General features: G+C 54.1%; 1 protein-coding gene across 4 annotated transcripts in view; it reads right to left on the bottom strand.

Annotated features, from left to right (window-relative positions):
• The window catches only part of NOL4L (nucleolar protein 4 like), a 147,421-nt gene that overhangs the window by 78,980 nt on the left and 43,916 nt on the right, over positions 1-24,525 (bottom strand). For 3 of the 4 annotated variants that reach the window (XM_045362738.3, XM_045362739.3, XM_045362740.3), the window contains exons 2-3: positions 8,494-8,649; positions 1,679-1,790 (exon numbers count right to left, since the gene is read on the bottom strand). In XM_045362738.3, the coding sequence (XP_045218673.2) occupies positions 1,679-1,790; positions 8,494-8,649 (268 nt within the window). Of the gene's footprint in view, positions 1-1,678; positions 1,791-8,493; positions 8,650-17,782; positions 17,923-24,525 lie in introns of those variants that run through there. The other variant, XM_065522981.1, reaches the window with a different exon arrangement.

The raw sequence follows: 24,525 nt of genomic DNA on the forward strand, positions 1-24,525 counted from the left end.
GCATTTATGAGGGATTAACTACATCCATTCCTGCCCCTCGTGCTTTGAAGTTGGCCCATGTGCCTGATGAAACAGCCGTGGCCTGATGGCTCCCAAGGGCATGGGAGCCTCTGGATTTGGTGAGTCAGCTGCTGTCAGAGGCCATTCACGTGTGTCAGGGACAACGAACACGAGCAGAAAGCCCCGATTGACGCCCATGCTCCTGATTCTTTGTTCTCTGTTCAGGCTTTGCTGTGGATTTTTCCTTCCCCAGATTCAATGGATGCTACTTGAGTGCCGCCTGGATAAACGGCGCACCCTTCATTCGAGTCTATCTCCATCCTCGGGCAAAACACCCACTGACTTCAGCACCTTCCAAAGGCCCAATGCCCAGGAGCTGGCATGATGCACCAGGCAGTCCTGGAAACCCTGATAAATTGCCCACCTGGGCACCATTTCTCAGGGCAGCGTTATAATTGTACCAGCCAAATGTGCTGGGCCGTCTCACAGTGCCAAAGCCACCTGCAAACAGATGGGCCCCCAGATTTACTGGAAGCCTCTGGGATGTTCAGTTTGAGGGGGTGTGGGGGTACTGAAGCGAGGTCCTTGCTGGTCTCACTGGGCAGGACAGAGCTGGAAGGCATGGACGTCGGTCCAAGGGACCAACTTTGGTGGTCATGAGTGCTCTGGGCATTTTATTGTATTTATTTTTTGAGATGGGGTCTTGCTCTGTCATCCAGGCTGGAGTGCAGTGGCATGATCATGGCTCACTGCAGCTTCCACCTCCCGGGCTCTAGCAATCACTCCACCTCAGCCTCCCAAACTGCTGAGATTACAAGCATGAGCCACTGTGCCCAGCCTGCCCTGGACATTTTAAATTCTCACCAGTCGGCCGGATGCCGTGGCTCACACCTATAATCCCAGCGCTTTGGGAGGCCGAGGCAGGCGGATCACGAGGTCAGGAGATTGAGACTATCCTGGCTAACACAGTGAAACCCTGTCTCTACTAAAAATACAAAAAAAAATTAGCTGGGCATGGTGGCGGGCACCTGTAGTCCCAGCTACCTGGGAGGCTGAGGCAGGAGAATGGTGTGAACCTGGGAGGCGGAGCTTGCAGTGAGCCGAGATCGCGCCACTGCACTCCAGCCCGGGTGACAGAGTGAGACTCCGTCTCAAAAAAAAAAAAATTCTCATCAGCCCCCCATGGGTTTACTGATCAAAGGCCACATGGGTGTGCACAGGGTGGAAACAAGCACCAGGGAAGACATATCATTAGCAGGTATGTGGGTGGGAGGACGCATGCACATGTCTCAGGGAGTGTACAGGCCAGACCACGGCTCGTGCACGGAGAAGCAGTGGGAGGCATGGATGGAACTTTGCGAACAGGGTAGGCTGGCCATTCCCAGCTGGAATCTGGCTGTGAGGAGAGGGGCTGTCCTGGGCCTCGCAAGGCAGGGGAAACATGTTGTTTGCTTTTTTGTTTCGTATGGTTGGTTTTTAAGTGAAACTTGAGATTTAAAAGAAGTTAAACAAAACAAAACGAGGCTCTTTGGGCAGCACCACGGACCCATACTGGCCTCTGGGGCTAGCAATAACAGCTGCTGGACACTTTTCTGTGCCAGCAAAAGCTGGCATCTTCAGGGACAGTCTACTCTCAGCCGGCCCCCGCCCTAGCCCTCCAGCACGCCACCCCCACTACCTTTGGGTTCCAGGCCATTGGAGTTAAAGTGCATCCTCTTCTGACACTCTGTACAGCTCATCAGGAACCGGGTCACAGCCTCTCTCGGGAGGAAAGCATAGGTCTCTGCGATCTGGAGGAGACAAGAGCTTCACTTGTTATATGGATCCGTGGGGAGGCGACTTGGCCATGAGGTCACCAAGGTCTGAGCTTTGGTGGCAAGCGCTTTGGCTCTTGCAAGGAAAGTCAGGGATTTCAGGAGCAAGGGGCAGGTGTCCTGGATTCTCAGCTGTGGAAATGAGACAGTACTTTCGTGGAAAACCATTTGTTTTTAAAATCTCAATAAAGGAGGTTAAAAATTGAAAAAGCAAAGCCTTTAAACATTATCCAGTCTTTAACCTATATCCTAATAAGTAACATTCCTCAGAACATTTTATTGCTGCTATGAAAAAAATGGGCTTATAAACATTGCTCTAGCATAGGGTGAGCAGTTCCCCTCTTAGAGATGGATAGACTGAGACCCACAGATAAATTCACTGCCCTGGACCCATATACAGAATCAAAGGTCCTACAAACAATCTCCTGTGATCACTCACAGGTCAAGAACCTTCTTAGGGAGAGCTGTCAAGGGCTAGTACCAGGCACCAGACTTTTCAAACTAGATAGGCACTGCAGGACCCCCATGTTCCAGGCAACTATGGCTCAGAGAAGTGAGCCGACTCCCCAAGGTCACATGGCACTTTCAAGGTAGTGCCAGACTAAACCCCATGCTCCAGGTGACACCACTCCACAGTTGTCTCCAGAGGGCCTTCCCGAGTTAAGGAGGAGGACAGGGATGCAGGGGGCTGGGGGAGAGACACACAGAAGGGAGGGAACATGAAAAAAGGGCTGGGTGGGGGAGTGGGGAAGAAGTGGCTGTGGGCCCAGGTGTCCAGCCCTTTCCTCTTGCTCTGGGTTTTGGAAAAGCCACTGACCCTGATTTAGCTGTCTGGTGGGGCCAAACAGTCCCTTCAGTCCCAGGTTCCCTGGTTTTCCATGTGCTTCCTGGAGCCTGGGTCCTCCCGCTTCTCTCCACTAAGGGGCAGCATCACCCAAGCGTTCCGCTGTCCTCGCCGCAGCCCACAGCCTGGCTGGGAAAGTTGGCCAAGGGTGAGGGGCTGCTCTGGGCTGCGCTGAGCCCCGCCTTCCCCCAGCAACTGCAGGGGTTTGCTCCTTTGGAAATGCACGAATGTCCTTCTCCATCTCTGCGATGGCTGGAGGGTAGAGATGGGCTAGGGCAGGGCTGGGGAGTGGAGTTGTGGGGGATGCAGAAGGCCTGGGGTGTCCCAGGCTGTGGCTGGGCCGTTGGAGGACCAGCTCAGGCACGGCTTCCAGCTCAGCCCACTGGCAGAGTCCAGGGGCCACTCTTGCCAGCTGCAAATGCGAAGTTAATTTTGGTGACACAATTGTTATTTCTCAGCTGATTTGATGCTCTGCGGAGCAGGCAGGCTCCTTGATGAGTTATCTCCCTTCCAAATTCCCTGTCTGATTGCCTTCCTCTGGAGGTCAGGGACAAGGGCAAACCCCAGTGTCTCTGACTGGAGCAGCGGATGGGAGGGCAACATCAGGGATGCAGCTGGTCCTTGTCAGGTGTCAAAGCCGAGGGATGGGGCTTTTCTGCCATGCACACAGAAAGCTTCATCCCCAGCCCAGGGCTGCCTGGAAGTCTGGGGGCATGTTGCTCTCAGGCCTGCTGGGTCTGGAGGGAGATGCCTGGCTGAAGGGTGGCAGCTGCAGGAGCAAGCGTGCAGGAGGGAAGGGCGTGTGCTAGGCCGAGCAGAGGGCTGTAACTGACTTGGGCCGACAGATGCCCCTCGGCTACCCTGAGACGTGGCACCCTAGGTCAGGCCTCAGGAGAGCTCAGTAGAGGGCCCGGGAGAAGGGTTGCACAGTCAGCTGGGAGAAGGGGGTCAGGTCCCTACCATGAGGGCAGCCCTACTGAGTTACCCGGAGCTTGCCTGCTCACCTGCCAATGGGCAGAGAAATATTTTTTAAAAGGCTCAGGGGGTCCTCCCGGCCTGGCTGCTCTGCTGAGGGCTGCGCACAGGATGGGCAGGGCCCTTCTTGCTGTCTGGCCTGCTGAGGGCATAGGAATGGCTTCCTCTCCAGGGGTAGAGTGGTGGCCACATTTATCCTGGCCTTGGCAGGGACCCCAGCAGTGTGCAAAGGCTGGCTGGCATGCCACAGGGATGAGGACTGCTGAGCACACACCTTCTGGCCCTGGGTCCCACAGACGGGTGGAAGGGGAGGATAGAAGGCTGACAGGTGAGAAGTCCTTGGAACTGCCTGAAGGCCAGGGAGGGAAGCCCTACCCCGCAAGGCAAGGTGGGATTGTCTGCAAGCCTGGCTTAGAGCTCCCTGGGGAGTCCAGAAAGCAGAGTCCAGCCCAGCTCTGCACCGCAGTAGGGACCCACATAGAGGATAACAAACCCTCCCCCTGCAACCTTCAGCAAGCATCTTATTCATCTTCCCGGCTTGCCTGGGACCAGAAATGGGACCTCCATTTCTGATTGAATGCATGGATGCCCAAGGCCACAGGACCACAGAATGAGTCGAAACCAGGAGGACAATCCTAGCAGATGCTCTACTTAATAGGATGGTGGTTTTCAGATGGTTTTAGAGCTGCAGACCCTGTTCTAGAAATAGACTCATACACTGAAGCCCAAAACATGAAACAGATAAAGACAGAGCTGCTGTGTCTAAGGAGGGGAAGTTCCAGGACCCTTGTCCCTGCCCAGCTGCCCTCCGCTGCCCTGGGCTGCCTGCTGCCTTGCTCCCCGGGCCTCCTGCCTAGACATTGAGTCCCGTATGTGAATTTGCCTTTTACATTTTTCCTGGTGGTAAAAAACAGGGACTTCACTGGCAGAGAGAGCAGGAGCTATTTGCAGAGTCGCTGACTTGCAAGGCCCCATTTCACTCCCCAACTCAGAGGCCGACAAAGACAGATGAGACCAATTGGGGGGATTTGCACCACTTTACAAGATCCTCCTTCTGCCCTGCGGGTGGATTAGCACGTAGTGGGCCTGGAGCAGCTGCTGACCACATCTGGCCCCAACTCCAAAGTGGCCTGGGCAGTTAGATCCGGACTGTGGAACCCGATCTGACCTACCAGCACCCTGGGAGGGAGAAAGGAAGCAAAAGGGCTTGTTCTGACCCAGATGGGTGCAGAAATCAGAAAAGCAGGAAGACCCCTTGGAAAAAGGACTGGCCCTCTGTGTGAGTTCAGGAAACTCTGCAGGACCAGCTGGAACCTTCCTCAAACCCTGGTGCTGGCGAGATCTCCGAGATCCTCTGGACCTCAGGTCACACGAGAAGCTAAGTGAGACAGGGACTTCCTGCTCAAAATGGGAATCCCTGTATTATCCCTTGCACATGGCCATCTAATTCCAGCTCGAATACCGCCAGTTTCAGACAGCTCATTGGCCGCCCTATCTGATCCATGGCTGGACAGCAGTAGATGCAAAAAAGCTCTTTTCCCCACCAAATAACGTGCCTCCTTTAGTGCACTGAACAAGTCTGCCGCCACCCTGCCAGTCCTGACTTCTATAGTATCCCAGGCCTGGAAAAATCCAGAGGGGCCCTGTGCCCTAGAGACTGTCAGGCAGTCCGAGGATTCAGCTTTGGCAAAACACAGAGATAGATCCAAAAAGTCCTTGGCCAGGCTGTGCCCCTCTACAGCCATCAGCAGGGGTTTCCTTGGGGGCTCTTTCCACAGGCATGGATGGGTGGGGGCCTTGAGTTTGCAAAGTGGGGCTGAAGAGCTAGGTTTGGGTGGAGGAAAATGGGAGCAGATGAAGAGGGGCACAAAGGCATCCAGGCACCACCTCCTGCCCCCAAAAAAGGAAAAGGGTGGCATGAGAAGGGTGACAGATGGGGAGGAGAAGGGGAAAAGGAGAGAAGGCATGCAGGGGAGGAGGGAGGTGTGCCAGCCCCCTCGGCCTCACACCCACTGCAGGAGGGCCCTGGCCTACTCAGCTCAGCCTTGGCCCTGCTGCTGAAATTCCAGCTCTGTGCGCAGCCCAGCTGGCTCAGTGCCAGTCATGTGCCAGCTCCAGGCTGGGCAGCGGGAAGTGGGGCACACGGCAGGCATATGGACGAGAAGCCAGGAAGTGCAGAGCAAAGGGCTGGATGTCCGCTTGGCCCAGGGATGCAAGTGCTGGCAGAACCAACCCAGCCCTGCTCTCCCCACAGCATGGAGGCCGCAGACCCCTTCCTTCCTAAACCGCCCAAAGAGTGCCTGTAGGTGAGGCTTGATGCTGGGCACCGAAGGGGCCAGGGAAATCACATGATCCAGCTGGCTCCAGCCCATCCGCCTGGACAACAGCAAGTCGTGCGGCTTACTAGCTGACCACAGGAGGGGTGCAGAGAGGCAGGATATGTGGTGGTCAGGGCACAGGCTCTGGGGTGGGTGGCCCGGCGCTGAATGTCAGCTGACCGACCTCAGGTAGATTATGTGTTTCTCTGAGCCTCAGTTTTCTCATCTTAAAATGGAGGTAACAACAGCACCTGCTTCATGCATGCAACCTTCATACGTGTATAGGAAGTGCTGGTGTAGAGCACAAGCTGACTGCTCGGCACAACGGTGAATTTTTTTTAATTTAATTTTTTTTTTTTTTTTTTTGAGACAGGGTCTTGCTCTGTCACCCAGGCTGGAGTGCAGTGGTGCAATCACAGCTCACTGCAGCCTCAAGCAATCCTCCTGCCTCAGCTTCCCAAGTAGCTAGGACTATAGGCATATACCACTGGGCCTGGATTTTTTAATGTATTCTTTATTGTTATTTTTGGAAACAGAGTCTCACTCTGTCACCCTGGCTGGAGTGCAGTGGCATGATCTCAGCTCACTGCAACCTCTGTTTGCTGGGTTCAAATGATTCTCATGCCTCAGCCTCCTGAGTAGCTGCGATTATAGGCATGCGCCACCACGCCCAGCTAATTTTTGTATTTTTAGTAGAGGTAGGGTTTTGCTATGTTGGCCAGGCTGGTCTCACACTCCTGGCTTCAAGTTATCTGCCTATCTCAGCCTCCCAAAGTGCTGGGATTACAGGCATGAGCCACCGCGCCTAGCCCCAATTTTTTTGTTTGTTTGTTTGTTTTAAGAGAAGGGGTCTTGCTATGTTGCCCAGGTTGGTCTTGAACTTCCAGCCTCAAGCAATCCCCCCATCTCAACCTCCCAAAGTGCTGGGATTATAGGTGTGAACTACCGTGCCCCACCCACAATGGTAAACTTAATGCTGAGAAAATGTGGTCTTCTCAGTGCCAAGGGGCCCATGTCGGCCCCAGCCTGGGTGCCTCTTCCTTCTTCTATGGCCCTCTGGTGGAAATACCCTCAGAACTCCCTTCCCACAAGCCACTTCCCAGAGCACACAGACCGAGAAACAGGAGGGGCGGGGAGACCATCACCACCTCCTGCTTCCCTGGGCAGACACCTCATCTCTCTGAGGCCCTTGGCACATGGGTCAATCCTTAAAATCCATTTAGGGCAAAAGCCATTTTCTGAGGACAAGGACTAACCGGATGGTTGCATTAAAAACAAAAACAAACAAACAAACAAAGACCATAAGGGGAAATTATAGACTTATACAGCCACCTCCATGTAGTCCAAAGCTATTTATACAAATAACTTGGGGTGGGGAGTTTCACATCTGCCTTGGGTGGGGAAGCCCAGACACAGAAGGGCACATTTCTAGAAGCTCCAGAGAAAGTCAGCATGGAGGACACCAGCTGATTGCAACTCAGCTGCCATCTGACCTTGGACAGGTGACCCAATTCTCCAGGTCTCAGTTTCCTTAACTGTGAAATGTGTCCTCAGTGCCTCGGTCACAGGACTGCCACAAGGCTTGAATGAGCACGAAGGGCTTGGCTTTACTGGCCTCCCTGGGCACTGGACAAATGGTTCAGAGCTGTGCATGAGCCGTGGATAGGCTCACATGTGGGTCAGCAGGGGATGGATCAGAACACAGGCAGGCCCCTCTGCAGGGTGAGGAGGGGCCTCTGGTTTGACCAGTCCCATCTATTTCCACCTCTCCCCTCTCCCGCATTTGTGACGCTCCCTGCCCCTAGGTTGCCTTCTCTGCCCTTATGCCTCCCCAAAGCATAGAATGCCAGCACAGGTGCCACCTTCTCCACACAGCCCCCCAGGCTCATCTGCATCTGGCAGTGCCTTTGCTAAATGCCCCTGAGCCTGGGTTCTTTCTCTCTCAAAGCGAGCCTTGGAGACACTTCTGCTTCTCATGTATCTTGTTTTTGCTCTCAGCCTCCCCACCCCAAATCCAATTGTGATCTCCTGGAGGGTGGGGAGCAGGTCCTTCGACTTCCCCTGGGAAACTCCCAGTCCTGACTTCACAGGATGAGCTCACACATAGGAAGAGCTCAGGACAGGCCTGGCATGCGGTAAATGCCATGCCATGGAGGCATTTGTTCCTCTGTTCATTATCTGCCCCCAGCACCCCAGCCCCAGAACAGGCTGCAGGGGGCTGGGGGGTCGGTGTCAGGTAGGAGCAAGTGAAGCAGAAACGGGGAAGAGGAGGGCACCTCCTGCCCTCATCCCTCTCCTTCCCTCCCTCTCACCCCCTTCAACCTGCTTTTCCTTTGTGCTCAGACCACAGATCCCCTCCCTTCGCCCTGTGAGCCATCTCTGGCTGCCGTGCCCTTGCCCTGTGCCCCCCTAGATCCCGAAAGGCCGTTTCATCACGCCTCAGCTCCCTGCCCTGCCCCCCCCCAGCCCAACATGTGCGGAGCCCATGGCCTCCTGCCAAGGCCTGGGGCTGCCAGTGGAGGCAAAGGGACAGAAATCTCACCGCTCGGTAGGTTTTCTTCTGCCCAGCGTGCTTGGGGGCTTTGCCTGGCTCTGCTGAGCTCTCCACATGCATCGAGTAGATGATGTCAAAGAAATCTTCCACCACAGCGACCCGCTTCAGAGAGATGCCCTCCGGCTCCGACAGGCCATCTGCCCCCTGCGACAGGGTGGACAAGCTGTGTTAGTGTCAGGGATGATGGCGGGGTGAGAACTGGGCCCTGAGGCCGGGGCAACGGGTCAGGACTCAGGATGGGCAATGCCTCTGACAGTGGGTCTTGGGGTGGGGAGGGGAGGGAGCCTGCCGAGGGGGCTCCCTGGAGGGGGGACGCCAGAGTCAGGGTGGCTGCAGCTATGAAATCTACCAGCGACAATGGGCAGAGAACGGCGACAACGAAAACACAAATTAAAAAACCAAGAGGCTCCATGTTCACAATTTCAGACAGATTGTGCCAGACTCGGGCGGGGAGCTCTTGAATCACACGCTGTGCCAAGACCATCCTGGAAGTCTCTGGGGAGGGGGGAGTGCTAAATAGATGCGGCCCCATCAGGAGCTCGCCAATTAGCAGTAACCTTTCACTGCGGGCCTGGGCTGGGGTCCCGGGGGAACCGCTCCGATCACCTGGGTGACTCCTGCCTCCGCCCTGGCCTTTCTGAAAAGCTTTTCGCGGCTGCCTGCCCTCCCCACTCCAGCAGCTGAGCGCCAGCAACTGCACCCGGTCTCTTTGTGTGTGGAGATGTACAGAATAACAGGCACGAGGCCACGAGGAGGTGGCAGGGCCGTGTGAACGGGGTGGCCATGGGCCCCGAGCCTCTTATCAGGCTGGCATGAGTGGTGTCAGCTGGCCCGACAAGGTGCACCAGGAGCAAGACGGGTCCTTCAATAGCAAACAGCTGCGGGGCTGACGCCTGTCCTCCCCTCCAGCAGGAAAGGGGCTGCAGGGAAACCACAGGGCAGGAGGCTGGGGGCGAGGCCAGGGCCCGGAAGGGAACAGACTGCTGGGGAACTGCTCTGCGCAGGCAGTCCCCGCAAGCGAGGTACACAGACCCAGGGACACTAGACTGTCAGCCGCCAGCTCCTTAAGGGGAGTCTTTGGGGATGTCAGGGGGCTTTGAAGATCAAGAACAAGCCGTATGGAGGGAATCTGGGGGGAAAGGAAGCAGGCTTTTCTCCAAAAGTGCCCAAAGACACATCTCCAAGAGAATTCTTCCCCAGAGGACCCCAACTCAAGGATGTCAGCAACAAGAGGATGTGGGCTTCGCCTGCTCCTTCTCAGCTGTCTCTCCAGCACTTAAATCAGTTCCTGACACATAGTAGGTAGTCAGTAAATAATGACTGGATGACTGAGTGGTTCTAAGTGGCAGCTGGGCAGGGTCACTTGGACACACTCTGCCCTGGTTTGAATACGGCTCATCATGGAAGTGGCCCTGTGACCCCAAGCACTTACTGTGCTTCGAGCCTCAGTCCCTTTATCTGTAAAATAGGGATAACAGAAGCCCCTTTCCCATGAGCTACTGCGGGGAAGAACTGAGATGTGCATGCAGCACTTAGCACTGAGCCTGGCGTACAGGGATTGCTAGATAAATATTGTTATTAAGAAGTGCTTTGCAGTTCGCCATGTTTCCCCCAGGTATGAGAGAGCTGAACACCGGGGCAACACTGGGAGGTTGTTAGGGTCAGGACCTGCCTGAGGTGCGGTGGCTGGTGGGTGGCAGAGATGGCTTCAGACCTCGGACTTTGTAGTCCAAGGAGAATACAGGCCACACTGGCAGGGGACGCTCGCTCACAACAGGTTCTGGCAAAGATAGGTCTTGGTTTCACCCAGTAGCTTTCCTGACACACCACGATGGGCGAACAGCAGTGTCTCTTCACCAGCAGCCCATCCAAGAGCAGAAAGCAGATGGGGGGCAAAGGGCATCTGGGATGTAGGGTCCCGAGCCCCACAGCTAGTGGGCAGTGTCCCTAAGTGGTGACGCTGGGAGGTGACCTCACTGGCCCCAACCAGGCCCTCTTGCCAATGGCTTCCTGCCTGGTCAGAACCCATTTCAATGGGACATCTCAGATAGTGCATATCTCTCTTTGCGTGTACAGGAGAAGCCACTTGCTGGTCCGGCTTCCTCGCTGTGAGATTGTGTGCAAACCCTTCAACCTCCCCAAGCTTCACTTATGAGATGAGCTGTAAAGTTCCATGACTTTTCTTAACCTCTCTCGGGAATCAATTTTACCTCTTTTGGGGGATATCCCACCCCCTCTGACATCTCAGGCCATCTGTACGGGCTGAACAATGACTAACTTGCTCACTATTGACCCATAAATGCCCAGCATTACGGGGCCCTTCAAATACTGCCATGACAGGTTGAGATGGGACAAATATTATGATAGGTCAGTTAGACTTTTAAAAAAATTTTACTCAGCAAAGATCTGGATTTGGGATGTACAGTTACAAGCCACTTCTAACCAGAGGTTCACATTGGTGAAAATAAATAAAATGAACCTTAAGAATGAATATAGCTGGGTTTCTATTTGTTGATCTGGGCAGTAGTTATAGAAGTGTGTTCAACTTATTAAGTCATTAAATCTTTTTTTTTTTTTTTTTTTTTTTGAGACTGAGTCTGGCTCTGTCGCCCAGGCTGGAGTGCAGTGGCCGGATCTCAGCTCACTGCAAGCTCCACCTCCTGGGTTTACGCCATTCTCCTGCCTCAGCCTCCGGAGTAGCTGGGACCAACAGGCGCCCGCCACCTCGCCCGGCTAGTTTTTTGTATTTTTTAGTAGAGACGGGGTTTCACCGTGTTAGCCAGGATGGTCTCGATCTCCTGACCTTGTGATCCGCCCGTCTCAGCCTCCCAAAGTGCTGGGATTACAGGCTTGAGCCACCGTGCCCGGCTAAGTCATTAAATCTTAACATTTGGCTGGGCACAGTGGCTCACACCTGTAATCCCAACACTTTGGGAGGTCCAGGCAGCTGGATCACCTGAGGTCGGGAGTTTGAGACCAGCCTGACCAACATGGAGAACCCCGTCTCTACTAAAAATACAAAATTAACAGGGCGTGGTGGCGCATTCCTGTAATCCCAGCTACTCAGGAGGCTGAGGCAGGAACCCAGGAGGCAGACGTTGCGGTGAGCTGAGATCGCGCCATTGTACTCTAGCCTGGGCAATAAGAGCGAAACTCCGTCTCAAAAAAACCAAAAACCTTAACATTTACAATCTGTATATTTCTGTATATGTGATAAACTTTAATTTAAAAAACAGTTTTTAAAAAGAATATCATGGGATAGTTCCACTGAATTTTTAAATTCAGGTAAAATACATACACAGAATGCACCATCTTTACCATTTTTAAGTATACAGTGAAGTCCGCCACATTTGGATCACCTGAATCCAGAGGCATAGCTCTGGAGGCTTAGCTGCTTAAAGGCCAGTAGGCCTCCCTGTTCAAAATTGTTTCAGACCAGAACACAGATATTTCTGGAAAAGGAAGGAGATAAAATTTTGTGGGAAGGAATGGAGAAAGAAGGCAATCTGATGAGGAGACAATATTTTATGTAGATGAGATAGAAATTTCCCCCTAACCAGCTTGGGGGCCTTGGGTGGGTCACTTTATTTCTATACCACTTTTTTTTTTTTTTTTTTTTGAAACAGAGTCTTGCTCTGTCAAACAGGCTGGAGTGCAGTGGTGCAATCTCTGCTCACTGCAACCTCTGCCTCCTCGGTTCAAGCGATTCCTCTGCCTCGGCCTCCCAAGTAGCTGGGATTAAAGGTGCCCACCACCATGCCTGGCTAATTTTTGTATTTTTAGTAGAGACGGGGTTTCGCCATGTTGGCCAGGCTGGTCTGCAACTCCTGACCTCAGATGATCCGTCCACCTCAGCCTCCCAAAGTGCTGGGATTACAGGTGTGAGCCACTGTGCCCGGCCTATTTCTATACCTCTTGAAAGTCAGTTTCTGCACCTGTAAAATGGGCCTAAAAAGTACTAGTTGGACATTCAAGGATCAAGCATGTATGTCAGGCATTCAGCACATACAGACTTGGTTAATGTTCATCTCTTTCCTTGGACCTCCCAAGTCTGGACATTTTGTGTTTAGGAATCTCTTCTTATCTCCAGTCCCTCTAACGCATCCAGAGGGGACCCATGACAAAATGGGTCCCCCTCAGTAACACCCACCATCAGAAGAGATGCACAGTCTTATTTAATTCCTAAATAATATGCTAAGGCTCCCACAAACTTGGAATAAGCTTTCCAAAAGTCAAAGTGTAATTGACCAACCCAGATAAAAAAGCAAAACATACTGTCCCATATGGCCCCTGTCTCTATCCCAGCTTCCCACCTGCATTCTTAGGCCAACTCGTAAACAACAGCTTTGCACCTGGTCTGATGTGACTATAAAACAGGGAAGCAGTTTTCAGTAGTTCCTTCTTTAAAAATTGATCACTTTCTCTCTTGATGTTCAAATTTGGGTTCTGTAATCCAACTATCTCTACAGCAAAGATTTACATAGGAAAGGAGAGGGCCTGGAGCGACCAGAACTCAAACCACACAAGGGCTGCAGAGCCACACCTTGAACTGTCCTCTGGTGAGCTGGAGCCACCTGGATTCCATGTGTGCTACACCCTAGGGGAAGAATGCCAGGATGTCTGCGTGGCCTTCAAGGAGAACCCTGAGAAGACAGCAACAAAGGGATCCGACAGTAGTCACGTGCCACAGACATCTCTGCTATCCCTCGCATCCATGGAGGTAATAACCTTCATGCTAAAGGCTGCGGGAGAGGCAGGCCTGCCCTGGCTAAGGATCCAGACAGTGCTGCAAGGGAAGAGCTGCTAATAAAGGGAGCAGAAAGCACCTTCCCTGTAGCCTTGGGAAGCCCCTGCCGTCCGCCTTCTGCCTGGTACCCAAATTAGCTTCATCTAATCCATTGCCCTAAGCAAACTGGGCAGTGGATTGACAAAGGAAGTTCACTTCATCTATAGGCTGGATCAAGAAGGGACCTGGAGTCTCCTGACTATCCCAGCTTCCTGGAAACACTCAGCAGGAGTAATGGAATGGAACCCTGCAGCACCCCATGGGAAAAACCATGAAAACACAGTCACTGGTGCAGGATCAACCTCTGGGGCCTTCCTGCATGGAGAACATTGCCATGGTAACACACGCCATCCTTTCGAACCATCCAACCCCCAAACAGCTTGCCAGAGCCAGGCCAACAGAATCAGACATGGCAATAGTTTTAAAAATGTATGGAGAAGCTGGGCATGGTGACACATGCCTGTAGTCTCAGCTACTCAGGATGCTAAGGTGGGAAGATCACTTGAGCCCAGGGGCTTGAGTCTAGCCTGGGCAACACAGCAAGACCCATGTCTAAAACAAAAATAAAAACAAACAAAAAAAAACTACACATTTACGGAGCTACATTCTTGGATATCACCAACTCCCTTAAAACCAGCCTATTTGGGTTCTAAACAAAAAGCTAGATGGCAAGTCGTTGACAAAATCACCAAATGTCTACTTAAATACTGCTGATATTTCAAAATATTACAGCAGTGGTCCTTAGACCAGCAGCATTGGCATCACCAGAGAACTTATTAGAAATGCACATTTTCAGGTTCCACCTTAAACCTACCAAATCTGATGCTCTGGGAGTTTTAACAGGCACCCCAGATGATTCTGATGCAAGACAGATTTTGAGAATTGCTGATTAGAATGTCTCCATGATTGAAACAGGGAGGTAACTGTAGGAAAACAGGCATTGGCTCATTAAATATAGACATGCTCTGTGCTTCCTGGCCTAATATATTAATATTTTCATTTCCAATGAAGGCCAATTTTCCTAATGGTGAGAACAAAAGAATCTTATTGGGCAACATTAGTATAAACTCAAGACATCTGCCCAGAGACTTAATGTGGATTATGGATAGAAAGAGCAGGAACGCCCCGCATCCTGACATCAGATTTTTAAGTCCTCCCTGGCAAAGTTAATTAATACTTAAGCAGGGCATCCCTTGGCAGGTCCTTTCTGGCTTCCTCGGTTTCCTCAGATGGATCTGAATGCTCAGCACAAGAAGATTGCTAAGTCCCAGGCTGCAGACCTAAGGGGGGACCGGCATGTCTTACCGCGGCATTAGACAGGCTCCTGCCGGGGCGACCTCAGGGAGCTCGTGAATCAGACTGAATCTTGCCTGTCTCCCCATATGAGCCAATTAAATGGATCCCTGCCCTTGATGGTGAAGTGAAGTCCAGTTGCTAATGGATTGCAGTTCTGTCATCTCCATTAGAACTTCGAAGTCACTTGCTGGTATGGATAAGTTACATACTTATCAAGGTGGGATCACAGTTTTAGGCCACCAGGGTGCCATTTAGTGTGCCACCATCACTATATTAGTAGAGTGTGCCTTCCAGCAACGTCGAGGCCATGTTGAGAGGATGCGGCTAAATAGCGGAGATATTTCTCAACCGGGTTTCTGCTACGGTAGAAAAATCAACAAGACTGTTATTGGAGGAGAAAGTCAGCCAGTAGAGCCCACCCCAAAGGAAGCAAATCTTTGGCTACCACTTGTGTGGGAGCCCAGGACTTCAGGAGGCTGACTGCACAGGCAAATGTGAGGATGCTGCTCCATCCCATCCAGGCCATCAAAGTGGCCGAGATCAGAGACAAAAGTTACCCTGCCTATTAATTACTAGCATGCTCTTCCCAACTTTTGCAACCATGCCATTCCTCCTGCCCCCAAACCCAGCTTCAATCAATTCAGTCAGGGCTGGGTGCAATGGCTCACGCCTGTAATCCCAGCACTTTGGGAGACAGAGGTGGGAGGATCCCTTGAGCTCAAGAGTTCAAGACCAGCCTGGGCAATATGGCGACCCCCTCCCCCCACCCTCTGCCGCCAGAAGGACTCTACAAAAAACTACAAAAAACCTAGTCGGGTGTGGTGGCATTCGACTGTCGTCCCAGGTACTCAGGAAGCTGAGGTGGGAGGATCACTTGAGCCTGGGGAGGTATAGGCTGCAGTGAGTCACGACCATACCACTAAACTCCAGCCTGGGTGACACAGTGAGACCCCATCTCAAAAAAAAAAAAAAAAAAAAAAAAAAAAAAAGTCAGCCAGAACCAGAGTTTTGGAAGCTTCTAGGGGGATTCCTGCAAAGTCTCATTTCAGCTCCTGGTGGGGCTGAAAAAAGAACCAAGGGGGAGGAGTCAGTCTCCTGCAAAGGGGCCCCAGAGGGAAAGGAAGGAGGTGGAGAGGAAATTAAAAACCACACTAAACTAAGAGAACAAAAAGAGAAGAAAACCAGAATGAAGACCATCACCCAAACACCCAGAATCCCTCTCTTGAGCATCCCCAAGAGAAGCTGTCATAATTTGTAAAGGGCAATCAGGTGATTGAAGAGAGGGTATTGCTTCACTGGGACAAAGGCAGTATTTTAATTTCTCTCGGTTCTGAATACTACCTACTGGGGACTGGAAACTGAAAAAAAATCCTCCAAAATAGGAATTTACCCCAGAATTTTAGGACCCAAAGTTCCATTGAGCTTCGTAGACCTGGATGGGGCAGAGGGATGTGACCACACTCTCCCCATAAATAAATAAATACATAAACAAGGCGCTGAGGACTCAATATAGCACCTGCCTCTTCTCCACCCTTGTGCACAATCTCCAACTGTTAGCGCGTAGCCGCCGCTGCCACCACCACCACCGAGTCGCACCTGCCATCTGGAACAGGCCTCACATATTCCAAGACCTCCTTTCTGCTTCGCTGAACCTCCATCTTCTTTCAAATCACGCCGGGGACCAAAACGCACACCCCAGGCCACAGAGAAAGGTGCCTGGGACCAGCCCCTCAAACGACAGCGCTACATTTGAGGATGCCATCTCCTCCAAGCAGCTCTGAGTCTTTTTTCTTTTTCTTTTGGGTTGTGTTAACTCTGGGATGTCTGGGATGGGTGTGGAGGAAGGAATGGGAAGAGAAAGGGGCACAGTGGGCCACAGTGCCCCCAGTTAGAAGGAGAGGGGCTGGGGAAAGGCAGATCCGAATGATAATGACTTGTGAGGGCTAGAGAGAGGGGCACTGTCCAGCGTCCCCGGCCGGCCGGACAGGACAGGGTCTGAGCCTGGCTGCAGGACTCTGGCCTGGCGGGGACTGGGAGGGGGGCCACAGGGGGTGCTCGAAAGGTGAAGTCACAGGCCTAAGGACAACCCAGCCCCCACCCCAGGCAAGGGGCTGTCCTGCCTGGGCCTCAGTTTCCTCCTGTGTGAGGTGACACCATAGGCATAACGCTTTCGCCACCTCCTAGGAAGTATGTGGGAACCCAAATGATGCACAAACAGCACCTGCCCTAGAAGACACCCAGTAAAGAGCTCTGTCAGCTACTCTGGAGACCCGCCTCCCAGAGCACCGCAGCCTAGGACAGGGAATCGGGAGTCACCGAGGCGGGTGTCCTAGGCAAAAGGAGGTAGCCCTGAGTCAGCCAGGCCCCGCGGGCGGGTCCCTCTCGGGCGGAGGAGGCGGCCCAGGAGCGCTAGAGAGCGGAGAGCCCCAGGTGCGGGCCCCACCCAGGGCCGGGGGAAGAGGTGGGGCTGGAGGGGGAGGGGAGCGGGCCGCGCTAATGACTGTTGACAGCGCGCGCTGGGGCCCGGCTGGCCGCGCGCGCCGCTGACAGCTGCTCGGGCGGGGGGCAGGGGCGGGGGCGAGGCGGCCGCACTCTCTTCACGGCGCAGGCGCGTGCGCCACGGCAGGGAGGGGCGGGGAGGGGCGGGAAGGCGCGCGCGCGTGCCCCGGCGGGGAGGGGCGGGAAGGCGCGCGCCGGGCCGGGTTCGGAGGGCCTGCTGGAGCGGCTCGCGCGGGCTCCTCGCGGGCAGGCAGGTAATGAGAGTAACCATGGCAACCCACCAGAGGAAGTGTATTCTGCAGGAGACGTTAATCCCCTCTCCCCGGAGCTGGGACAGCCTGACTTTCCATTCTCACACAGTAATTAGATACCAGCTGTCAGTGCAGGGGGGACGGCTCCGCGGCTGCAGCCCGGCTGGGGGGGGGACGCACCAACGGGGCGGGGGGGACACGCAGGGACGGGGGCGTTAAAGACACAGGGACGCTCGGCGGCGGCGGCGGGCCGGGGCGGCTGGCCTCCCCCAGTCTCCAGCCTCCAGGCGCGCGCCCGCTCACCTGGAGACCCCGCCCGCGCGGGCCCCGCCCACCCCACGCGCACCTGCTGCGCGCGCGCCCGCCGGCCTCGCGTCCCCCTTCCGGCCCCGCCAACCCGCTCCCGGCGCACCTGCACTGCCCCGCCCCCCGAGACGCTGCCCACCTGTCCTTTGTGCAGGGCGGTACCATTAGATCTTGCCAGCTCTCCTTCAGGGAGCGCCCGCTATGTGCCAGGCGCCGTGCCAAGCCTGATCTCCCGTAATCCTCACAGACCCTCCGCGGTCAGCGCTTCTGCTGCTCCCCGCCCAGGGCGCAGCGGGGTGTGGCCGTTTGCCCAGGGTCACGCAGACTTGAACCCCCCATCCCTGTGCCCATTTAACAACCAAGATACAGCGCCTCCCACCGCGTCCACATCCACATCTGCTGTGACTCCGGGGCCTCCTAACCGTCCTGGGAGGCAAAACAGTCACACTGGTGGCTGGCGTCGCGGTGCACCTACTGTGTGCCAAGCACTCATGGCCTCAGTTCACTTTCGCAACAGCAACGAGAGATCTGTTGCCCCAGGGTGAGGAAGCGAAGGCACAGAAGAGCTGAAGCAATTTGCCCACAGTCACAAGGTACAGAGTGACAGAGCTGGGGTTCAAATCCAGGGAGTCAGACCCCAGGATCCCAACTACTGGGCTCCATTAGTCCCACCCCTGGATTCGTGGTGGCTGAAATCCAGCCCACACCTCTTCTTCCTTTCCACAGTTCAGCCCACGCAGATTCTGTCCCAGCATCGTGAGTAGCTGCCTCTCCTAGCTATACCTGAGAAATCTAAGAAGTTTCTAGGCCTAAAGCCACTGCCACAATCTGCATCTCTTTTTTATTTATTTATTTATTTATTTTTGGGGACAGAATCTTGCTCTGTAGCCCAGAATGGAGTGCAATGGTGCGATCTCTGCTCACTGAAACCTCTGGTTCCTGGGTTCAAGCGATTCTCCTGCCACAGCCTCCCAAGTAGCTGGGATTACAGGCACACACCACCATGCCTGGCTAATTTTCGTATTTTTAGTAGAGACAGAGTTTCACTATGTTGGCCAGGCTGGTCTTGAACTCCTAGCCTCAAGTGACCCGCCTGCCTCAGCCTCCCAAAGTGCTGGGATGACAGGCGTGAGCCACCACACCTGGCCCACAACTCTCATTTCTGTCAGGCCTCTCAGAAGTTCCTGCTGTCAGTGCAGGAAGCTGCTTGGAAGTCATTCTAGGCCACTCCCTCCATTTCCCAGGTAGGGGAACCAAGACCATTCAGGTGCAAGGCTGGCCCAAGTCAGAGATGGCCTGGGAGAGCCTTTGGGGGACAGGGAGGGTTCAGTCCCCTCAGGCCTGGCTGTGCCCCCTGCCCCCCACCCACAATCAGTCCCAGGGTTGGGGGGTACACACCAAGGAGGGACAGGAAGTGTCCAAGAAGCAGAGCCGGCTCTGTGTCCCCAGTGGCGGCGGGTGTCTGGGGCAGGAGGAGGCTATCTGATCCCTTCCCCACTGCCCCGGCCATGACCTCCTCCCTCCCTCCCTCGCTCCCTCCCTCCCTCCTCCCTCATGGCTGGGGTAGCCAGCACCCTGGGCTGCAGCTGAGAACCCAGTGTTCCCCAACCCCGCCAGCATTCCAGTGGGAGGAGGGGTGGGGGGAGGCTGCGCCCAGAGCTTTAGGGACAGGGGCACCCCTGGGGCTGCTCCACCCTGGGAGGGCCAAGGCCAGGCTGCCTCCAACCTCACCGTTTCCTGCCTCCGCTCTCCCCATCTCTCAGTAGCAGAGCTGCCTAAATTTGGCTCCAGGAGGGAATGGGGGAGGCAGCGGCAGGCGGGTGCCGTCAGAGGCCAGGGCGTCGCTCCCGTCTAGCCGGCTGGCATTTTTGCTGTCTGGAGGAGGGCAGGGGGGCCCGGCAGCCCTCTCCCGGAAAGGGAGATGTTCGTACCTTCTGACATACACTGAGTAATGTGCAAACGACATGCAAACCGAGCTTCAAATCAGCATCTCAGCCAGGGAACAGCTTGAGAGCTGCTTTTGGGATGAGAGCAGAAGGACCAGAGCCCAGTGCCCAGGGGCTCCAGTGGGGGTGGGGTGGGGGGCGGCACAGAGTGTCTAGGGCTGAGCGTTGGGAGACTCAGTTTCTTGCCAGCTGTAGGGCTTTGTTCCAGTGGCTGGACCCTCTGGGTCCCAGCCCAAGGGCAGGGCCATGGCTTTCTCTGCCTGCTCCAGCAAAGCGCTGGGCACACCCTGTCACGTGGTTAAGCACGTGAGTTCTGCAGCCATCCTGCCTAGGTTTGAACCCTGGCTCTCCACAAGCCAGCTGAGTGAATTCCTCAACCGAGCACCCAGGAAAGCAGCTAGTGGAACTGGGTGTCCGTTTTAGAAGAGCGACTTCCCTTCCCTGGAAGTTGGGCGTGGGGGCATGACCTGAAAGAACCTGGGCTTTGGAATCAGATCTGGATTCCAGGCCTGGCTCAGCCAGTGAGACTCTCTGAGTCTCACTCCCTTCATTTGGGAAATGGGTTCAGGATCTCAAGGTCAGCTGTGACGTCCATGTGATGACCTTGCACATGGCGGGCACACACAGGCCTTCCCATGGTGCAGCTTCACTGCTGTCTGCATTCATGTGACTCCTAGCTCCATCCTGTCCCATCACTCCTCTTCTCTTTGCTCTTCTGTCCTGCCTTTTTCGTCTCTAGATGTAAATTTCTTGCAGTCTTTCCCTTCTGTCTCTCTACTGGTGATCTTGGAAAAGTCATTGCCTCTCAGAGTCTCAGTCTGCACATCTTCTAAATGGGAGTAAATGAGAGGTGGACAACGAGCCCTGTCTGGGGCCTGGGGCTCATCTTTACAAGACCATCCACCCATCATTCCAAAGGGCCATCAGGGGCGGGCTGTGCCCTCAACTCTATCAGGCATGGCGTGTTGGGGGCTCCACTTCTCGGTAACTCTGTTTAACCCCAGATAACTGCTCTCCTGCCCCTCGGCCAGGGCTGATATGAGCTGAATCCAGCTTCCTGCCACCCAAAAGCCACTTCCTGCCAAGCTGATACCAGAAGAACTTGTTTTCTGTGCACAGAGCAGTCCCTGGTGGGGCAGCCACCAGCTTGCCTCGGGTGTGAACATTTTTTTCCATTTGCCGGTCTGTCTGCTGGGCTGGGCAGGGGAGGTTGGGGACTCTGACCCCTTCACCTCTGCACCTGCCTGTCCTGCCCTGAGGTAGCCTCCGGGCCCACCAGCCATCCCAGGAAGGGTACCAAGTGTCCCTCTGGGCCCGGACAGACGTGTGTAGGCCATGACACACACTCACACACACACACAGTCAGTCTGACAGAGCCCCTGTGGCCACTGGGCGTTTGGGCAAGGACTCAGGGAGAAAATGTGTGACTGTCACACACAGTTAAGGTCACAGAGACACGGACATAGCCTCACACATGCAACCATCTGCAGTCCTTGGACAGTCTCACACACTGTTACACACAGTTACACGCAGGCCCACAGCCACGCTCAGAATCCCACACCACTCCACACAGCTTCACACATGTACACAGCAATCTTCCTCCCAGCGCCCCCACACCTGCCCGGCACCGACCTTCCAGATGCGTTCACTGATTCAACAAATCCTTTTTGAGGGTCTTCTCTGTGCAGGCCCTGGGCTAACCCATAATCAGAATGACTGGAACAGGAACAAATAATTAGCTGAGCTGTGCTGTTGCCTCCGTTTCCCCATCTGTGAGATGGGGATCCTAGCCCTCCCCAATGGGACTGTCATTGTTAGGAGTGAATGAGTGGAAAGCCCTTGGTCCGTGTTTGGCCCATAGAGAGTGTCGTCTAAGTAAGGCTATCCTGGTTAGCCAAAAACATCCTGTGCCCAGCTCCACGCAGAACACCTGGCACATTATCTCCCTGAGCCCTTGCCCAAGACCCCAGCAGCTGGGGCCATCGCCCCCATTCCTCAGATGAGGAAACTGAGGCTCAAAGAGGCTCACAGTCTGTAGGTTGCCCCACTGACCTCGTGTCATGCCACAGTGCTGCTCCAACCTGCCTCACCACCCCCTACACACACACACACACACACACACACACACACACACACACTGTTCCCTCTGGCTGGAATGCCCTTCCCACTTGCATACAGCATGTCCAGCTCCTCTGAGCTGCCTACTTACACTTCGGTGAAATGGGGATACTAGCCCGTGTCAGCCCCTGTTTATATCCCTCAGGGCACTGAACTTTAAGAGCCAAGAGTAAAGACCGTTTTGTCCTGTTCTCTGGCACACAGTAGGTGCTCGACAACTATTTCAAAACTAAAGGACTAAGCAAGTGGCCTCACAGCTACTGAGGACGGAGTCTGGAACCGAACGCAGGGCACTCTGAAGCTGGAGCTCACTTCTACGCTACTGCCTTTCTCATGCTACTAGCAGGCACTGAATGTGTCAGTGAGTGAATGAATGAATGAAACCAAGATCTCAGGATCCCAGTCAAGTGCTCCCTGAGCTTCATTTCCTGGTAGCGTGGACATGAGCCAAGCTCCAGCCACCTTGGATGGTGACGGGGCTGATGGGCCGCCTGAAGCCGGCTGTCAGGAGCTCGTCTGGCCACAGCCGCCAGCAGGGGAGACCAGCTGGCGATGCAGGGTCCATCGGCCCAGGCCTGGAATCTGAGCTGCCCTCAGAGGCCCAGCTTCTCTTTGGGCCCCCACAAACTGGCCTTTGTTCCCGGGCCGGCCAAGACCCAGCAGCTTGGGCTTTCTGTCTGCCCGCGGCACCCGCGCTGAGCTGGCGGGGGTAAATGGGCCAGCCTCTGCTCTGTCCATGCCCAGGACGTCGCTTTAGGACTAAATGGAGATGTAATTTTCTATACAAATCCATGACAATTTAGATGGAGTGATTGTAATTGGCTTTTCAATGGGGGTTTTGTCCAGAGCTGGTGGCTAGAACTGGGTGGCCTGTTTGAGGCAGGCTCCATTTAAATGACAATAAAGCAATAATATTGAGGACTCTACAGTGCCCAGCACTCCTCCCAGCCCAAGTAGAGCCTCATGTTTATGGATCTGGTCCTTCCCTGGGGCTGTCTGGATAGGCGGGTGGTGGGGGCACTGAGCCCAGGAGACGGGTGCCCACATCTTTGGGCTTCGGGACACAGAGCTTCGGAACGGCTGGGGTAGGGTCCCGTGTCCACTGGCTTACCTGCGCCCTTATTCCTGACACTCTCACTAACTAGTGCCTCCTGGGGCTGGCTGCTAGTCCAGGTTTCGGGGGCACCAAGACAATGAGAGCTGCTCAGGCAGGTCAGAGGGAGAAGGCTACAATGGCCAGTACAGCATGACGTTTGAGAGCATGACGTTTGAGAGCATGACCAAGAGATGACCAATAGCCAGACAGCCTGGGCTCAAATCCTACTCCACTTCTTTAAAAAAGAATTTTTTTTGAGACAGAGTCTTGCTGTGTCACCCAGACTGGAGTACAGTGGCAGGATCATGGCTCATTGCAGCCTCGACCTCCAAAGCTTAAAAGCAATCCTCCCACCTCAGCCTCCCAAGTGGCTGGACCATAGGCATGTGCCACTATACCTGGCTAATCTTTTTATTTTTTTTGTAGAGACAGAGTCTCGTTGTGTTGCCCACACTGGTCTCGAACTACTAGGCTCAAGAGATCCTCCCGCCTCAGCCTCCCAAAGTGCTGGGATTACAGGTGTGAGCCACTGTGCCCAGGCCCTACTCCACTTCTGACTCACCTCTTGAACTTTAGCAAGTTACTTAACCGCTCCATGCCTCAGTTTCCCCAGCCATAACATGAAGCTGCAGTGAAAGTTTTTGTGAAGATGAAACACCTTAATAGTGCCTGGCATGTGGAAGGTGCTATATATAAGTCATTGCCATGATTCATTCCAAGCTCTAGCTCTGGTGTCAGGGTGACCTTGGGCACGTGACTTAACCTCTTTAAACCTCCACTGGCTTCTCTTTAAAATGGGGCTTTTAGGAGAACCGACCTCACGGGGTTGTGAGGATTTTAGAGAATGCAGGAAAGCGCTGAGCACACAGCCGTGCTCGATAAACACGAGCTCTCTTGCTGGGGTGCTCTCGCCTTGAGGAGCTCGCCAGCGAGTGATCATTACTGTGTCGAGTGTGGGGGAAAGGGAAGAGAATAAAGCTCGCGGGAAGCCACCACAGAGCTCAGCTGGCTCTGCTGTCAGGGGATGCAATAGAAGAGAACGATCCAGAGGGCCCTCGGGAACAGGGCAGGGAGTGGGGCTTCGTGAAGGAAGGCTTCACAGAGGAGGTGATATTTGGGCTGGACCTTGAAGGATGAGTGGCACTTTTGCCACCAGAAAGGGTGATACCCAGCCTGGCCAACATGGTGAAACCCCATGTCTACTAAAAATACAAAAATTAGCTGGGGCCAGGCACAGTGGCTTACGCCTGTAATCCCAGCACTTTGGGAGGCCCAGGTGGGTGGATCACTGAAGTCAGGAGTTCAAGACCAGCCTGACCAATATGGTGAAACCTTGTCTCTACTAAAAATACAAACATTAGCTGGGTGTGGTTGCAGGCACCTGTAATCTCAGCTACTAGGGAGGCTGAGGCAGGAGAATCGCTTGAACACAGGAGGAGGAGGTTGCAGTGAGCTGAGATTGTGCCATTGTACCCTAGCCTGAATGACAGAGCGAGACTCTGTCACAAAAAAAAAAAAAAAAAAAAAAAAAAAAAGATTAGCTGGGTTTGGTGGTGCACACCTGTAGTCCCAGCTTCTTGGGAGGCTGAGGCACGAGAATCACTTGAACCCAGGAGGTGGAGGTTGCAGTGAGCCAAGATCTCGCCACTGCACTCCAGCATGGGTGACACAGTAAGACCTTGTCTCAAAAACAAACAAACGAACAAAAAAAACAAAACAGGG

The sequence above is a fragment of the Macaca fascicularis genome, chromosome 10 (assembly GCF_037993035.2).
Source record: "Macaca fascicularis isolate 582-1 chromosome 10, T2T-MFA8v1.1".
Lineage (NCBI taxonomy): Eukaryota > Metazoa > Chordata > Mammalia > Primates > Cercopithecidae > Macaca > Macaca fascicularis.